Below are 18606 nucleotides of genomic sequence, written 5' to 3' on the forward strand. Positions count from 1 at the left end.
CTCGTTCAGTAAGGGGCCCACACTTTCCTTGACTTTCTTCTTGTTGCTAACATACCTGAAGAAACTCTTCTTGTTACTCTTAACATCTCTTGCTAGCTGCAACTCCAAGTGTGATTTGGCCTTCCTGATTTCACTCCTGAATGCCTGAGCAATATTTTTATACTCCGCCCTGGTCATTTGTCCAATCTTCCACTTCTTGTAAGCTTTATTATTGAGCTGAAAGCCAAAAAAGCATGATGACTCTCTTCCAAAAGTGAAATAATTGATTTTTGAACTCACTTCTCTCCCATCTCACCTCAATCTAAAAAAAATAAATAAATCCTCCTATGGTAGGACACCACATAGGGAGAATTCCACTTGGAAAGGACCTCTTGAGGGAAGTTGTCAGTAATCAGTCTTATAATGGAACTTATCTTACAACTTTAATTGTGGAGTTCTTATGCTATTAGTTAGGACAAGTTGCTGATTTTTGCTGTTACCTCAAAGGGATTTCCCATCAATTCAGCGTCATATCTCCCATATTTATATTGCATTGAGTTCTACTGTTGAATTCCTGCTGTTCACTATTTTACCAGTGCAGAATTTCAGACCCCTGTAAAACTGATGGCTTCATACAGCATTTTAAGAGATCACAGTGAATAGCACTTAAATCGGACCAGGTTTCTAAACTCCACTATCGTGGCTGTAGTGCACTGTGCTAGAGACACAAGGACAAAGACATAGATTTCAAGGCCAATGATCACCTAGTCTGACCCTCCGTCTAACACAGGCCAGAGAACTTCCCCATGATAATTCCTAGAACATATTCCAACACACCATCTTCCTACTCTCAGAGTCAGAGGAGGGAAAGGTCTGAAGGTGTCAATGGCCACTTGGACTCATCTTCAAACCCCCATGCTCCAGCCTCAGCACAGTCTCTCTCTCTCTCTCTCTCTCTCTCTCTCTCTCAGGGGGAGGGATAGTTCAGTGGTTTGAGCATTGGCCTGCTAAACCCAGGGTTGTGAGTTCAATCCTTGAGGGGATCTGGGGACGGTCCTGCTTTGAGCAGGGGGTTAGACTAGATGATCTCCTGAGGTCCCTTCCAACCCTGGGATTCTATTGAAAGACAAACTTGCTCGGGCCTACAGAGGCTAGGCAGAGATTCTCAGGGCCGGCCTCCAACTACAAAATATTACCATCTTTGACTATAGATGTGAAGAATCAAATTAGCTGACATGACACTAAGCATGATTTTGCAATCAACACTGACCAGGTTTAATTAGCATTAGCTGACACGATGCTGGTCTACACTGACTCCAAACCCATGGTCAACATGTCAGCTAACCTGACTCTGTACAGTTCAAACAGTGTGTGTTGTGTAGTCACTGGGTGTGACTGCAGATTGAGTAAACATATCTGAGCTATCTTGAGCACCACAGCAGTGAAGCTATGGCAGTGTGCACTTCAGCACAGGTTAGCCCACAAGGAAGCGCATGTTGCCATGGGGTCACTGCTCCTGTACTCAAGCTAGCTAGAAAGAATCTAGTTCAGGTGTGTCTACACAAGATGCAGTCACACCCTTGGATTGCAGTATAGACATACTGTGATGGAATACACCCCTGTATTCACACTCTATACACTATTGCAATAATCTTTGTACGAGGTATGCCTTGTAAGGTATCATTTGAAAACTCATAATTTGCTGGTCAGTATTGTCCTGATAAAATATGTGTGGCAACATGTATGTGAAGTTATAAAATTCCCCTGGATGATGTTATTAACCCGTGTTCCAAAACCAACAGCCCCACCCAAGCAGAAGTCAGCAGACAGGTCTGTCCTAAACAAAGCAATGTGTGCTTGCTTTAATTTGCATTTAAGCAGTCAACAGAGTCATCAGGCACAAAGGGAAACAAAGGACGTTCAAACAGATGAAAAAATCCAGCAGGGAACATCCTTCCTCATAGACTCTGTGTCTTCTGGTTCTCAACTGGAAATGTTTTTTGAGAGGGTGACTGAAACTATAATAATGAGGGACAAACACCCTAAGAAACCCCTGTCTCTCCCCCTGCACACCTCATTCTCTGCACCTGAGAATACAAAAGGAAACAGCTGTTGGACTCGGGGGAAAGGTCCTGACCTGAAAATTTGGTGAGTAATCTGCTGGAGCATGTGGTCAGAACATGTGCTTTGCAACTAAGATAATTCCCTAAGTAGATACTAGTAAGAGTTTTATCTTTATTTTTCTTATAACCATTTCTGACTTTTATGCCTCATTATTTGTACCCACTTAAAATCTCTCTCTTTGTAGTTAATAAACTTGTTTTATTGTTTTATCTAATTCAGAGTGTTTAAATTAAAGTGTCTGGGTAATTATTTAAGGTAATAAACTGCCTTAAAGGAATAATGGACTTTATATATTTGTACTGTCCAGGACAGGACATACATTTCTGGGGGAAGATCCAGGGCTGGGGATGGGTTGGGGTCACCCTGCAGTGTAACCCAGGCTGCTGAGAGCCAGGGTACAGCTGGCAGGCTGCAGTTACACACAGTCACTTAGGGTGTAGCTTGCATGCTGGAAGGCTGTTTGTGAGTGACACAGGTGGGAACTACTACAGCCTGGATTGTGCCCGGTACGTCACACAGAGGAATACTAGCTAGTTTCCCCACCACAGGCCTGGGTCTGAATAAAAGCAGCTGCAATGAGGCTAAATTAAAGAAACAACAATGAGAGCAAATGGCCTGATATATTAGCATGACACCTGCAGAAAGTGTTATAGCCTGTGTCTACACTAGTGTGTATCTGAAAATTTCCAATCATCTAAGTGGCCACACCAGCATAGACATTTTCTTACTCTGGCATCTAGTCTCCCTCAGGCCCGTCTAGATGACACAATGCTATGAATACCAGTGGCTGGTCTACACTAGCACTCCCACCAGTGGAGCTGCACTGATGGCAGCACAACTGTGCAATGGTGGGAAATGTTAAGAAAAACGGCAGTTTAAAGAAGATGCAGCTCTTTGAAGAGGAACAGGCCTAGCTGTTCCAAGGGTCGTACTGCCCAAATCAGTCGTTGTGACAGAGGTAAAAGAAGTTACTTGGATGCTGCTCTGAAACAATGAGTCACCCAGTTCAGAGGAGGCTGCGCTCCTTTCCTCAGTTATGTCTCCCCAGGAGTATTTGGAGAAATCTCAAAGACGGTGGGATGCAACAGGTAAGAGGCGATATCAGGAGAGCGCAGCAGCTTGTGCCATGGTTTTTAAAGCAACCAAACAAATTCAGCAGGCCTGGGACTCTCTGATCTTGGATTTCTGGCTCCCAAGCAAGCTCAGAACTTGGCAATTGCTCAAATTACACATCCCCAAGGATGTCTGCCAGAGGAAGAATCAGACTGTGTCAGGAGCCGCCCCTTTCACTGGGGACGCCTGTGCACATCTGAATTTAACCCTAGAAATAAGGGAACAGATGGGGTTGAGAGGCATCTCCGTAGTCAAAGGGACAAATTCAGCCCTGGTGTAAATAGGCTCACCTCTTACTGATTTCAATAGGATTTGCAATCTGCTTACACCAGGGCTGATGTCAGTACGCCTGTGCACATCTGAATTTAACCCTAGAAATAAGGGAACAGATGGGGTTGAGAGGCATCTCCGTAGTCAAAGGGACAAATTCAGCCCTGGTGTAAACAGGCTCACCTCTTACTGATTTCAATAGGATTTGCAATCTGCTTACACCAGGGCTGATGTCAGTACAAAAATCTTTCAAGATCAGGTCTCCAATTGACTCTTTCTTCACATCAGAGTAAATTTCTTAGCTCTGAGGGGATACATGAATCTCCCATTCCCTGATTGTTTTGAATGCCCATTCTTCTGTGAGCAGGGCTCTTCCATCCCAGGGCATCAGACGGGCTTAAAAGCCACTGTACCCAGAACATTGCAGGGAAGTCCTAGGATCTGCACTTTAAATTTTAAAATTCAAGTGTAATTTTTAGAATCCCATTAAAATGCAAAGCTACAGCCTATGGGGCAGCAGAACCCTTGCGCTGTTCTCCTTCTGCTTTGATTGAAGCCATTTTTTCATCTTCTTACTAGCTCAATTTACAAGATCTATGAAAATGAGAAGAAATTGGCCCAGATTATTAATGAGGCTGGCTAGAGAGACCTGCATCTCAAGTACAGGAAAAGCAAAGCCAAGCCTCCTCTTAACTTCAGTTCATTAGAGGAACCACTAGCAAATGAGTAGATCTCCCCAGATAGAGCCCCCTTTATCATTTCTTTAAATAAACATTACTTTCATGCTTTGCCTTTCTGACGTGCTGTTTGCACCTACTGCAGAAATTTCACCTCTCGCTTCTCTAGCCCTAGGGTTTTCATCTCTAACCATGATACACATTCCCAGCCCACGGGACCTTAACGCTGTCTTCTAGGGACATACAGGTGCTTAAAGGAGACCTGCTCCCATTTGGCTCAGATGTTCACAGGGTGTGAAGCCCTTCCTGCCATTCAGAGAACAGAAAGGATCTGCAACCGAAGGCTTTAATTAAAAATGATTTTTCCAAGCATACACCTGGTGGCAGCCATCTTGCTGAAGACACACACAGCATGATACTGGCAGAGAAGGGGTCCCACTGAGACACAGTCCTGCTGGAATGCTGTTGTCAGGACCAGAAGGACATTCATGTTTACAATCTTTAAAAACGTTCAACATTAAGTTATGGTTATTTCATTCAGTTGCTGAACCAATAACACAGCAGGATAGAAACTGAATGGCCCGTTCTCTTTTTTTTTTTAATATTTAAAAATGAATATTTTAAATACTCTGCCAGTGTCACTCCTCAGCCAGCTAGAGGCTGCCAACGGGGCACTCATGTGACTTTATTTCTGTATTTAAAACTCTATTTTCAAACCTATTTCACATTCAGCACCGTACATAGAGGAAGAGTTCCTTGCCTTGGGAGCTTTCCAATTGCTTCTGTTGAAAGAATGGCAGCAATTTTCCTTCATTCATCCCCCTCAAAACACACACACACACACACACACACCTTTCTGTTCCAGAATCACCGAAAAGAGAGAGACTTCCCTATTGTACGTTTTATAGTTTTCCATCCAGTCCAGTTTTAGGAGTCCTAAGTAGCAGGACATCTACCCCTTCCCTTGGGAGACAATTGCACAGTCTATAGAGCTCACCATTACAACTTTCTCCTGGCACCCAGCCTACATTTTCCTTTTCTTCATTTTCCTCTATTCATCCTAGGTTTAACCCCATTGTATCATTCCTAAATGATTCCTCTCTCTATCTGGGATTAACACGTTTCAAATAGCGTTCATGAAATTGAGGAACAGCACTGCCTGCGGCAGAGACTCCACAGACCGGCACTGAGCGAGCTCACCAATCACAGCTCTGACAGTGGACTTCAACCCTGACACACACCCCACCCCCCATCTACTATAGTCCTTGGACTTCCTAGAGCAGAAACTGCTAATTGCACCAGTTTGTTAATTTCTGGGTGAGAGGGGAGTAGCAGGAATGTCGCTCTATACTAGTGTCTATCACTGTAAAACTTTGATTAACCTACTTCATTCTTATTTCTGACCTACCTGCACATTTGAACTCAGGACTCCAGAAGAGGCAGGCCTGTGAACAAGCATCACCACTATTTTCGCAGGACAAACAAAAAGAATATTTTTTGGTTCAGCAGCAGGGATTGACCCATTTGTACAGCACCCAGTACAATGGGGCTCCAGTCCCGCCTGGGACCTTTGTGGGGCATCCAGGATATAAATGTTCGCTACTATGACAGCGGCCCTTGCGTTATTTATTTTGATAGACAAAGTGCATTCACTGTGTTCCCACATGCAGGGCTTTGGAGCGGAGCGCAGAGCTGGAGCGCAGACCAGCCCCGGAGCAGTGGAGCTGCAGGTTTTTGCCTGGAGCTGGAGCAGAGCCAGAGCACAGCTCCAAAGCCCTGCCCACATGTTCAGTTTTTCATGTGCCACAGTGTGGGGGGGTTGGTGACCATGAGTAACTGCATCATAGATGTTATCAAGGGGAATTTAGAGGTTTTAGCTGCTGGGCTTGTGGCAACTGGTGAGGAACGGGAAGTGGCTGGCAGCTTAACTGAGTGTTTCTTTTAACATGACCAATAATGCCAAAGCTAATGCCTCCATTTAAAGTAGCACTGTTAGGTTTCAGAGTCAAGTCTCTGTTTGACCCGAATGTGCCAGTTCACGTCTCTCAGAGCAGACAACCTGACATTGGTTACACTGGTCTCACATTTTCAGTTACCTTCACAACTATGAAGGCAAGAAGCACCATTTCCCCTCTCCCCGCACCTTCAGGAAAAGCTGAGATTCTGCAGCACAATTCCATGTTCACAGAATACACGGGCTGCTGGCAATAGTGAACAGAACATTAAATGTGTGATATGATGGCAATGGACTGTCAGTTGCAACTATCAGGTCAGAAACAAGAAAGCAAAAGTGTCTCAGTGGCACTAATGAGTCTGCGCCTACAGTACTATGTAGCTCTTGGTTCCTCATTATCTGAGCGATACCTGCAAACCAAAGAGAATGAAAAAATAACAGAAATGAGTAAGCGTCAGAGGGCTGATTTATGAAGAGTTAAATAGCTAAATATGTACATCTGGGTTAAATAGCAACTAAAAAGCTACGATATCAGACTACAATTACCTGAAAAGCAAGAATACCAATAGATCTCAAAAAGGACAATTACACTAGGAGAAATTGTATGAAATTCCACAAAGAAAAACAGTCTGGATACCTGCAATCATTTGCGAGATCTCTTGTATAGACTCCCAATCTCTAACTTCTCTGTCACTGGGGATCTGCTCCGGCTTCTTAGAAGAACTTTCCTGCAAGTAGCCCCCAAGCAGCATTATGCAGGCAAAACCTCAGCAACTCTCTTCAGTTTCATTCTGAACAGATGCCTTTGCTAGGAAGCATAACTAAGCATAAATACTCTCCAGACTGTAGACAAAAGATGCCTGCTGAGATGCAGAGAGTCAGGTAAAATCTGGGTTAATGGTGTTACTGGTTATAACGTGATAGTGCCCAGACCCTCCAATGAAGATCTGGGCCACATTATGCTTGGTTCTGCATAAACTCAAAGAAAGATACGGTTCCTGACCCAAAGAGCTTACAAATAAGGGCCCCAATCCTACAACTGGATCCACATGGATGGACCCTTAACTTTAAGGGGGTTCTGTGTGGCCACAAGGGTCTGTCTGCATTGATTCAACCGCAGCAGTGTGGGAGTACAAGTTGCAACACTTGGGTATAGCAAAAACCAGAGGGGAAAGAGGGAGGATGACAAGAATAGGTGAATCATATCAGGGACCTCAGAGGTCATCTAGTCCCACCCCCTGCTCAAAGCAGGACCACTCCCCAGTGAGTTTTTTGCCCCAGATCCCTAAATGGCCCCCTCAAGGATTGAACTCACAACCCTGGGTTTAGCAGGCCAATGCTCAAATCACTAAGCTATACCCCCGGCAAAGGTGCTTATGTGGACCAGTGATACATACACTTTGATGGTTCCATGATATTACAAATAAAACCTGGCCCAACTGATTCGAACAGTCACACAGCAGCCACGGAAAGCTCTCTGGAAGTCAAGGTGAAGCAGACTCACAGGTGGGATCAGGGACAAAGACACTGTTCGATGCACATTCAGATCCATTCCTACAACCTCCTGTCAATCTGCCACTCACCAGAACAGCCATTCAGCCAGCCTCTGCCACAGCTCCTGGGACGATTTTTAGACCCACACACATAACCTCCTCACCCCCAGCAAGTGGGTCACGTCCACTTACACAACCTCCCCCAAGGTCTTCCCCTCCCTCAATCCCCCCACATTTTCACAGAGGTTCACATCTCTTCTCCCCACCCTGAGTATGCTGCACCTACCCTAGAGGGTGTCAAAACCTACACAGCGTTCCTGCCCTCCTTTGCCATATGGGATGTGGGGAGACTTTTTATTCTAGTCAAGACAAACCACTCACACAAACGCGCCCTCCCTCCGCTCCTGCAAATGTGTCAGAGCCACTCACGCAATCGGCCGCCCAGACCCTGCAGCAAGCGTGTCACATTCAATAATACTTCATTGCCATGTCAAGCTCTATGTTGTCAGAGCACACAAAACAGAAACCTCAGATCACCTCTGTACGCAGACACAACACATCAAGCCCCCCAGTGCAGGCCCCCTCTCGCCCCAACACATCCAGTGCCCCACACACATACACACCAAGCCCCAACCCAGCAATGGCAGGGTTTGATGTGACCCCCACACACCCATACCCCAAACCTCGGCCCGGGATGGAGCATCACAATGTGTTTAGGGTTTGATCACTTGTTTGTCACATTCACTCACACAACCTCCCTGGCCACTCCACCCCATTGCACAAATGCAGCTACTTCCCCTCACACCACCTCCGTCTTTCCAGGAATGCCAGACCCACCCCATCCAGACACACACAGTCCGTCACCACCCCATGTGCCAGAGCTGTCAAAGTTGGGGTGCTGGGATCTGCCACCCCCTGGCTACAGGAGTGCTTGGGGGGTCACCTGCATCCGGGGATGACACCTCAATACACACACACCTCCCTAGAGGGGTACGACTCTTGCACTCCTGGATCCAGGGGGTGAGAGAGCCACATACACCTCCCTCCACCTCCCATCCCAAGATAGGCCAGCCCCCATCTCACTCCCAGGAGGGGCCAGCTTCCCTCACACAGCCCTCATCTCACCCCAGGAAAGGCCAGGCCCTCCGCCCCACATCACCCCAGGAGGGACCAGCTCCCACCAAAGCCCCCATCTCACCTCCAGGGGAGGCCATCTCTGCCCCCCACACACCCCATCTCCTTCCCACATAGCCCATCTCGCCCCCAGGAGGACCAGCCCCCCCACCCCCATCTAGGGTGACCAGACAGCAAGTGTGACAAATCGGGACAGAGGGTGGGGGGTAATAGGAGCCTATATAAGAAAATGCACCAAATATCGGGACTGTCCCTATAAAATTGGGACATCTGGTCATCCTACCCCCATCTCACCCCCAGGAGAGGCCAGCTCCACCCCACATACACCCCATCTCCCCCACACACACCCCATCTCACCCCCAGGAGGGACCAGCCCCCCCCACCCCATCTCACCCCCAGGAGAGGCCAACTCCCCCACACACGCACACCATCTTCCCCCCACACACACACGCACACCCCATCTCACCCCCAGGAAAGGCCAGCTCCCCCCCACACACACACCCCATCTCACCCCCATGAGGGCCCAGCCCCCCACCCCCATCTCACCCCCAAGAAAGGCCAGCTCCCCCCCCCCACACACACCACATCTCACCCCCAGGAGGGACCAGCCCCCCACCCCATCTCACCCCCAGTAATGGCCAGCTCCCCCCCCCCACACACCCCATCTCACCCCCAGGTGGGACCAGCCCCCCGCTCCCATCTCGCCCCCATCTCACCCCCAGGAATGGCCAACTCCCCCCCCCCCATCATCTTCCCCCCACACGCACACTCCACACCCACCATCTCACCCCCAGGACAGGCCAGCTCCCCCACACACACACCCCATCTCACCCCCAGCCCCCATCTCAACCCCAGGATCGTCCAGCTCCCCCCCCCACACACACACACCCCATCTCGCCCCCAGGAGAGGCCAGCCCCCCGCTCCCATCTCGCCCCCATCTCACCCCCAGGAAAGGCCAACTCCCCCCCCCATCATCTTCCCCCCACACGCACACTCCACACCCACCATCTCACCCCCAGGAAAGGCCAGCTCCCCCCCCACACACACCCCATCTCACCCCCAGGAGGAACCAGCCCCCCGCCCCCATCTCACCCCCAGGAGAGGCCAGCTCCCCCCCCCCACACACACCCCATCTCGCCCCCAGGAGAGGCCAGCTCCCCCCGCCATCTCGCCCCCAGGAGGGACCAGCCCCCCGCCCAGAGCTCACCCCCAGGAGGGACCAGCCCCCCGCCCCCATCTCACCCCCGGGAGGGACCAGCCCCCGCCCCCTATCACTCCAAGGGGACCAGCCCCCGGGCGAGCCCCGCGCTGGCCGCCGCACCCCGGGCCCGCCCGGCGCTCACCGCGCGGAGCTCCCCCGTTCGGTCCTTCATGCTCGCTCCGCCCGGCACCCGCTCGGCTCGGCGCTGCCTCCCCGGCTCCGGCCGCGATCGGGGGGCGGGGGAGGAGGCGCGGCACATGCGCCTCAGCCGGAGCCGGGCCGGGCCGCCGAGCGCAGCGAGGGACCGGGGGGCACCGGCCTGGGGCTGCGGCGTCTCGGGGGCAGCTGGGAGGTGTGAGTGCGCGTGGGGGTCCCCCTGGGGGGTCACTGGGGTGCGGCGTTACACTTCAGCGGAGGTGGTTACACCTGGGGGGGATTTACCCTGGGGGGTGCAGGGGTGGGGGGCTACACTGGGGGGCGGAGTTACACTTCAGCGGAGGTGGTTACACCTGGGGGGGATTTACCCTGGGGGGGGTGCAGGGGCGGGGGGCAACACTGGGGTGCGGCGTTACACTTCAGCGGAGGTGGTTACACCTGGGGGGGATTTACACGCCGGCGTGCAGGGGCGGGGGGGCTACACTGGGGTGCGGCGTTACACTTCAGCGGAGGTGGTTACACCGGGCGGGGATTTACACCGGGGGGGTTGCGGGGCGGGGGGGGCTCCACTGGGGTGAGGAGTTACACTTCAGCGGAGGTGGTTACACCTGGGGGGGATTTATCCTTGGGGGGGGTGCAGGGGCGGGGGGGATACACTGGGGTGCGGCGTTACACTTCAGCGGAGGTGGTTACACCTGGGGGGGGATTTACCCTTGGGGGGGGTGCAGGGGCGGCGGGGCTACACTGGGATGCGGCGTTACACTTCAGCGGAGGTGGTTACACCTGGGGGTGGGGTTTTCCCTGGGGGGGGTGTAGGGGCGGGGGGCTACACTGGGGTGCGGCGTTACACTTCAGCGGAGGTGGTTACACCTCGGGGGGGATTTACCCTGGGGGGTGCAGGGGGGGGGCTACACTGGGGTGCGGCGTTACACTTCAGCGGAGGTGGTTACACCTGGGGGGGGATTTACCCTGGGGGGGGTGCAGGGGCGGGGGGGGCTACCCTGGGGTGTGGAGTTACACTTCAGCGGAGGTGGTTACACCTGGGGGGGGATTTACCCTGGGGGGGGGGTGCAGGGGCAGGGGGGCTACACTGGGGTGCGGCGTTACACTTCAGCGGAGGTGGTTACACCTGGGGGGGATTTACCCCGGGGGGGGTGCAGGGGCGGGGGGGCTACACTGGGGTGCGGCGTTACACTTCAGCGGAGGTGGTTACACCTCGGGGGGGATTTACCCTGGGGGGTGCAGAGGGGGGCTACACTGGGGTGCGGCGTTACACTTCAGCGGAGGTGGTTACACCTCGGGGGGGATTTACCCTGGGGGGTGCAGGGGGGGGCTACACTGGGGTGCGGCGTTACACTTCAGCGGAGGTGGTTACACCTGGGGGGGGATTTACCCTGGGGGGGGTGCAGGGGCGGGGGGCTACACTGGGGTGCGGAGTTACACTTCAGCGGAGGTGGTTACACCTTCGGGCGGATTAACCAGTGGGGGGGAGCAGGGGCGGGGGGATACAATGGGGTGCGGCGTTAAACTTCAGCAGAGGTGGTTACACCTGGGGGGGATTTACCCTGGGGGGGTGCAGGGGCGGGGGGGCTACACTGGGGTGCGGCGTTACACTTCAGTGGAGGTGGTTACACCTGGGGGGGGATTTACCCTGGGGGGGTGCAGGGGCGGGGGGCTACACTGGGGTGCGGCGTTACACTTCAGTGGAGGTGGTTACACCTGGGGGGGGATTTACCCTTGGGTGGGGGTGTGCCTGTGGGTGGGTTGCACCTAGGGATATGGGGGGGATTTACCCTTGGGTGAGGGTGTGCCCGTGGGGGGGATTACACGGGGGGGTGAGCCAAATAGGGGTTTACTTCAGGGGCACCAGTCCCAGGGGTGGCAGGGCTAAGCAAGGAGAGCGAGGGCATGGGCACGGGCACAGTGCTGCTGGGGCGTGACCCCGGGAGAGAGGGAAGCACCCCTAAGAGCAGTGCATGCGCTGAGGGTAGCAGCCCTAGTCAGTGTGGGCTTACAACAGACACAAAGTGCTGGGCAGTGGTGAGGGGCTCCAGCTAGTGAGGCAATCCCAGGAGAAGGCTGCAGGGCTGACCCTTCAGGGAGCATTCCCGGGCTTGCAATGAGGGGAACCATCTCTGGGTGGGACAGTCTTGGGGGAGTTTCAAGTGGGAGTCAGCAACTCCATGGGGGTTACGGTGGAGGAGCAATCCCAGGGGTTTGCAGTGGGTTGAGCAAGCCGCCCCCCCACCCCTCCGCCAGGGTGGGTTACACTGGGGGTGATCCTGAGGAAGGTAAACTGAGGGGCACTGATTCTGGGGGGTTGTGATGTTATATGGACAGGATGAACCAACCCCAGGGTAGCAGTCTTCCCACAAAGACAAGCAGAGATACAGGGACACACATGGTAAAAGGAAAAGTGCCAGGAAAAGTATCTGTATAGTGCCATTGTGTCTTTGGTCCCACCCAACTGAGCTCTCCCGTTCACTGGTAGAGCAGCCTCAGAAGCTGAAGACCTGGAAAGAGAAAAGTCTGCTGACTTTGATAGATGCCATCATGTGCCAGCAATGCCCCTCTGCCATGTATATTGGCCAAACCGGACAGTCTCTACGCAAAAGAATAAATGGACACAAATCTGACATCAGGAATCATAACATTCAAAAACCAGAGGGAGACACTTCAACCTCTCTAACCACTCAGTGACAGACTTGAAGGTGGCAATTTTGCAACAAAAAAACTTCAAAAACAGACTCCAAAGAGAGACTGCTGAACTCGAATTAATATGCAAACTAGATACAATTAACTGTGGCCTAAACAGAGACTGGGAATGGTTGGGTCATTACACTAATTGAATCTATTTCCCTATGTTAAGTTCTCCTCACACCTTCTATGGGCCATCGTAATTATCACTTCAAAAAGTTTTTTTTTCCTCCTGCTGATGATAGCTCATCTCAATTGATTAGACTCTTCCTGTTGGTATGCGTACTTCCACCTTTTCATGTTCTCTGTATGTATAAATATCTCCTGTCTGTATGTTCCATTCTATGCATCCGAAGAAGTGAGCTGCAGCTCACGAAAGCTCATGCTAAAATAAATTTGTTAGTCTTTAAGGTGCCACAAGTACTCCTGTTCTTTTTGCAGATACAGACTAACACGGCTGCTACTCTGAAACCAGTCTGCTGACTGTTTGCGACCTGACTTCAAGGAACTTATCACATCAAAGAGAAAAGTTATTGCCCAGAGTCTTGGTAATTTGATGAATGGCTGCTATTGTTCAAGGTGATAAACTGTTCTAGCTGAGAAGGTGGATTAATTATTACTGAACAGCCACAGATGTCAAGGGCACCAATTTGGATGAGCCAAATGAGTTAATGCTTTTCAGAATGACTTTTCCTAGAGAGCTACAGGACTTCTCTGCATTGCGTGCAGAAATATTAACAGTCAAACTGATTCTACTTTCTTGGTTGTGACATATTCCGTGTCAGGCCTGTACAAACCTGTCATTGGGCTGTCAATGTTAATTGCCAGGATGTTTCACCAGCATGTATTCCTACACTTAGTTATTTGTTGTGTAAATATATATATTTTCTGAGGTAACTGACAGTTTATGTTGGAAGCTTTCATGTATTACCAACATCTACAGCCTCTTCAGTCCATCTAGCAGCTTAGGTTTACAAAAAGTCCCAACTCTGGAGCATCATTTGAAATCTAAAATGATTTTCTTCAAAACCAAAGTCACAGTTAAGTTGTCCCAGTCCAATAAAGGTGTATTTTGTGTGGATCTGTACTGGTGGCTATTATAAGTTGACAGTTTGCTGTGTAAAAATCAGACATTTCTGAGATACTGTGGGCAAGCTGTTAATTCTACTGTGTGTAGGGAGTGGTTACTGAAGTCTAAATGGCTCTGGAAGGGAGTGCATTGTGTTTTGGAGCTTGGGAAGGATCCTTAATTATTTAGCAAGCCACTTTTGTTCATATTTGTTTTGCAGTGAGGACATTTGTTGATTAGACAGTGCTCATTCTCACAAAGCTAACCTAGAAAAGTGAAGGCAGGCTATTTATGTGGGAATAGTTTCAGAAACTCCATGGTCTATGGCATGACTCTAGTATGCCACCCTGTGGTTAAATTTTTCATAGTTTTTTTTTAAGTCCAGAAAGGACCATTATGGTCATCTAATTTCTAGTCTGACCTCCTGCACAGCACCAGGCCTTAGAATTTCATCCAGTCATTCCTGCATCTAATCCAGCAATCTGTGATTAAATTAAGTCATATCTTTTAGAAAAACAGCCAAACTCATTCACTGGGAGACTCTGAATTCAGAATTCACCACATCCCTTGGTAATGTATTTGAGTAGTTAAATACTCTCACTGTCAGACATGTCTGTCTTATAGCCAGTTTGATTGTTGTTGACTGCACTAGATTAAATAGCCCTCTACTATGAGAAACCTTAGAATCATAGAAGATTAGGGTTAGAAGAGACCTCAGGTCATCCCTCACCCTGCTCAAAGCAGGACCAACCCCAACTAAATCATCCCTGCCAGGGCTTTGTCAAGCCGGGCCTTAAAAACCTCTAAGGATGGAGATTCCACCACCTGCCTAGGGAACCCATTCCAGTGCTTCACCACCCTCCTAGTGAAATAGTGTTTCATAACATCCAACATAGAACTTCCCCACTGCAACTTGAGACCATTACTCCTTGTTCTGTCACTGCCACCACTGAGAACAGCCTAGCTCCATCCTCTTTGGAACCCCCTTCAGATAATTGAAGGCTGCTATCAAATCCCCCCTCACTCTTCTCTTCTGCAGACTAAACAAGCCCAGTTCCCTCAGCCTCTCCTTGTAAGTCATGTGACCCAGCCCCTGATCATTTTTGTTGCCCTCCGCTGGACTCTCTCTCTCCAATTTGTCCACATCTTTTGTGTAGTGGGGGGCCCAAAACCGGACACAATACTCCAGATGTGGCCTCACCAGTACCAAATAGAGGGGAATAATCACTTCTATCGATCTGCTGGCAATGCTCCTACTAATGCAGCCAAATATGCCGTTAGCCTTCTTGGCAACAAGGGCACACTGCTAACGCATATCCAGCTTCTTGTAATCCCCAGGTCCTTTTCTACAGAACTGCCACTTAGCCAGTCAGTCCCCAGCCTGTAGCAGTGCATGGGATTCTTCCATCCTAAGGGCAGTGTGTAGTCATTTACAGAACATGACCAAGGCAACTCTTAGCTTTCTCTTCCATAATCAAAATAGATAAAGCTCCTTTAGTCTCTCATTGTAAGGCATATTGTCCAGGCCACAAATCATTCCCATAGTTCAGGGGTGGCCAACGTGTGGCTCCGAAGCCACATGCGGCTCTTCAGAAGTTAATATGCGGCTCCTTGTATAGGCCCCGACTCGGGCTGGAGCTACAGGCGCCAACTTTCCAATGTGCTGGGGGGTGCTCACTGCTCAACCCCTGGCTCTGCCACAGGCCCTGCCCCCACTCCACCCCTTCCCACCCCCTCCCCTGAGCCTACAGTGCCCTCACTCCTCCCCCTCCTCCCCAGAGCCTCCTGCACACCACGAAACAGCTGATCGGGAGGGGCAGGGAGAGAGGGGGAGGCTCTAATCAGCGGGACTGCTGGTTGGCAGGAGGTGCTGGGAACTGGGATGGCAAGCTGATGGTGCGGGGGTGCTGATGTATTGCTGTGGCTCCTTGGCAATGTACATTGGTAAATTCTGTCTCCTTCTGAGGCTCAGGTTGGCCACCCCTGCCATAGTTCTTCTCTGAAATCTATTTAATTTTTCATCATTGTTTTAAAAGTATGGACACCAGAATGGCACACATTAATCCAGCAGTAGTCTCACCAGTGCTGTATACAGAGGTAACAACACCTCTCTACTCCTACCTGGTATTCCCGTTTGCTTAGCCAAGTATCATATGAACTCTTTTAGCCACAGCATCACACTGGGAGCTCCAGCTCAGTTAATTAACCACCATGAGCCCTAATCCGTGTCAGAGTCACTGCATTCCAGAAATAGAGTTCCCTGTCCTGTAAGTATGGCCTGCTTTGTTCCTAAATGTAGAACACTGCATTTGGCCATATTAAAATGCATGTTTGGTGGAGCCGGCTTACCAAGCAATCCGGTTCATTCTGTATCTGTGCCATCCTTGTGTTGTCTGCATATGTTGTCATCAGTGGTTTGATGTCTTAATCCATATCACTGATACAAATATTAAATAACATTGGCAAAGAACTGATCTCCTCAAGGCCCCACTAGAAACAATCCCACTCTTTTACAATTCCCCATAAACAAGTAGATTTTCTGATCTGTCAGTGAGTTTTTAATCCATATAATAAAGGCTATATTGATTTTTACAGTGCTAATTTTATAATCTGAATGTGGTGTGGTACTAAATCAAACACTTACCTCTGCATTTGGCACTGGTGTGACTGCTACTGAAACAGTGTGCAGTTCTGATGGCCACAGTTCCAGAAGGATATTGATAAATTGGAGAGGGTTCAGAGAAGAGCTATGAGAATGATAGGATTGAAAAACGTGCCTTGTAGCGATAGATTCAAGGAACTCAATCTGTTTAGTTTAACAAAGAGACGGTTAAGGGGCGACTTGATTACAGTCTATATTAAGCACCTACATGGGGATCAAATAGTTAATAATGGGTTCTTCAGTCTAACAGAGAAAGGAGGATGACTTCTTAGGGGCCTTGCCAGTGGACTCCCACTGTGGACTCCTCAGAGGGGAACAAAACAAGGACCTGGTCCCCAGGTTCAAAGGTCTGTGCTCAGGCTCCCTGGTTGTAGGTTCAGGCTTGGGCCCCCGTGGGCAGCCTGCAGGGTTTCCTTCACTAGGTCCCCGGCTTGTGTCAGGTTCTTGTGCATTGTCACATGATGTATTGAAGGAGTCCCTGGGTTAGGGATGGGGTCACTAAGTCTCCCACATCAGTTCTAGCAACCCCTGCAGCTGGTACCCATAAAGCAGCTCAAATGGGGAGAACTGGGTGGAGGCTTGCAGTACCTCCCAAATGGCAAGGAGCAAAGGTGGGAGGAGTCAGTTCCAATGGCGCAAGTCCTCCGGGGGGAATTTGCGTGGCATCCCCTTGAGGGTCTGAGTGAACCACTCAATGAGGTCATCTCTCTGAGGGTGGTAAACCGAGGTTCACAATTTCTGGATCCCTAGACGGCCGCAACTTCACAGAGCAGCCGGGAGCTGAAATTGGTCCCCTGGTCGGTTAGGATCTCATTAGGTAAGCCTACCCGAGCAAAGATTTTTAGAAGCTCAGCAAGTCGGCAGCGATGCTCTGTGCGGTGGAGGGGACACAAGGGGACGGCCTCAAGGAAGCGTGTAGCATAGACCTTGACTACCAGGATGTAGCAATAGCCCTCAGCACTCTTTGCGAGGGGTCCTAGCAGGTCCATGGTGACCTACGTTCCCTGTAAGCTGTGTGGCCGCACAGGAGGGGAGAGGAGCCCCTCCCCCAGCCCAGCCCCACCAGAGCTGGTGGGGAAAGGAGCCCCGGCCTGGCCCAGGGGAGAGGAGCCCCTCCCCCAGCCCAGGGGACTTCAAGCCCCTTTTCAAATGCACAGCTCTTTATTGAACAGAATGGGCCAAACCCCCCTCTCCCAGATGTAATTGCACTGACTAAGCCAGGGATGTGTGTGTGCCCTAGTATCTTTAAGAGCTCTCTCATCTAAGATTATATTCTTCTGCAAATGTAGACGAATCATGTGAAGCTCTGAAATGCGGGAAAGGATTCACAATAAGGAAGGCACGGAGGAGGCAAGTCCTAGGTATTTGGAGAACTGAGAGGCGGAGTAAGAGTGGGTTTGATCTGGGGGTACTACTTGTAGTCTATATGATCTGGTTATTCAGTTGAGTGGTGCACTGCATGGAGAGTTTTGTGATTGTCATCGGGTTTGAAATATTACTTGTTAGCTTTGTTAAACACCTTGGGATTTATTTTTGTAGCACCTTTATTAAACTCCACCAATACTTCTGCATTCAGAGCTCAGAATGCTTGAACAGAGAATGATATGCATAATTTTACCAGCAGCATTGTGGCTCTCTGCAAAGGAGTATTTGAGCAGCCTAATCCTAACCCTAAATCCACACTTCGTCAACAGCGAACAGCAACTGGAGTGAGAAACAAATGGCATTTCCTCACCGTGCAGCCCACCATTGGATGCAGCAGCATTAACAGATAGTAGAGAGATGGGTGTGTATGAAGATAGATAATGTGTATGGGGATGGATAGTTAGATGGATGGATGGAAGGATGCGTGTGTATGAGGATGGCTAGATGGGTGTGTATGGGAGTAGATGGATGGATGGACAGATAGGTGATGGATGTGTATGAGGATACCTAGATAGAAGGACAGTTGGCTAGATGGGTGGTATGAGGATGGATGGATGGATATATGGGTGTGTATGGGGATAGACGGATGAATGGATAGATGATGGGTGTGTATGGGGATAGATGATGGGTGTGTATGAGGATGGCTGGATG

The 18606-nt window shown here is 50.2% G+C and overlaps 1 protein-coding gene across 8 annotated transcripts in view; it reads right to left on the reverse strand.

The window, feature by feature from the left end:
* The window catches only part of STX1A (syntaxin 1A), a 316339-nt gene that overhangs the window by 261639 nt on the left and 36094 nt on the right, over window positions 1-18606 (reverse strand). For 3 of the 8 annotated variants that reach the window (XM_044993860.1, XM_044993864.1, XR_006574391.1), the window contains exon 1: window positions 10089-10198. The exons of 1 other annotated variant lie outside the window; for it this stretch is intronic. In XM_044993860.1, the coding sequence (XP_044849795.1) occupies window positions 10089-10118 (30 nt within the window). In that variant the 5' untranslated portion in view covers window positions 10119-10198. Of the gene's footprint in view, window positions 1-10088; window positions 10249-18606 lie in introns of those variants that run through there. 4 more of the 8 variants (XM_044993861.1, XM_044993862.1, XM_044993858.1 and 1 more) reach the window with 4 other exon arrangements.

The sequence above is a fragment of the Mauremys mutica genome, chromosome 19 (assembly GCF_020497125.1).
Source record: "Mauremys mutica isolate MM-2020 ecotype Southern chromosome 19, ASM2049712v1, whole genome shotgun sequence".
Lineage (NCBI taxonomy): Eukaryota > Metazoa > Chordata > Testudines > Geoemydidae > Mauremys > Mauremys mutica.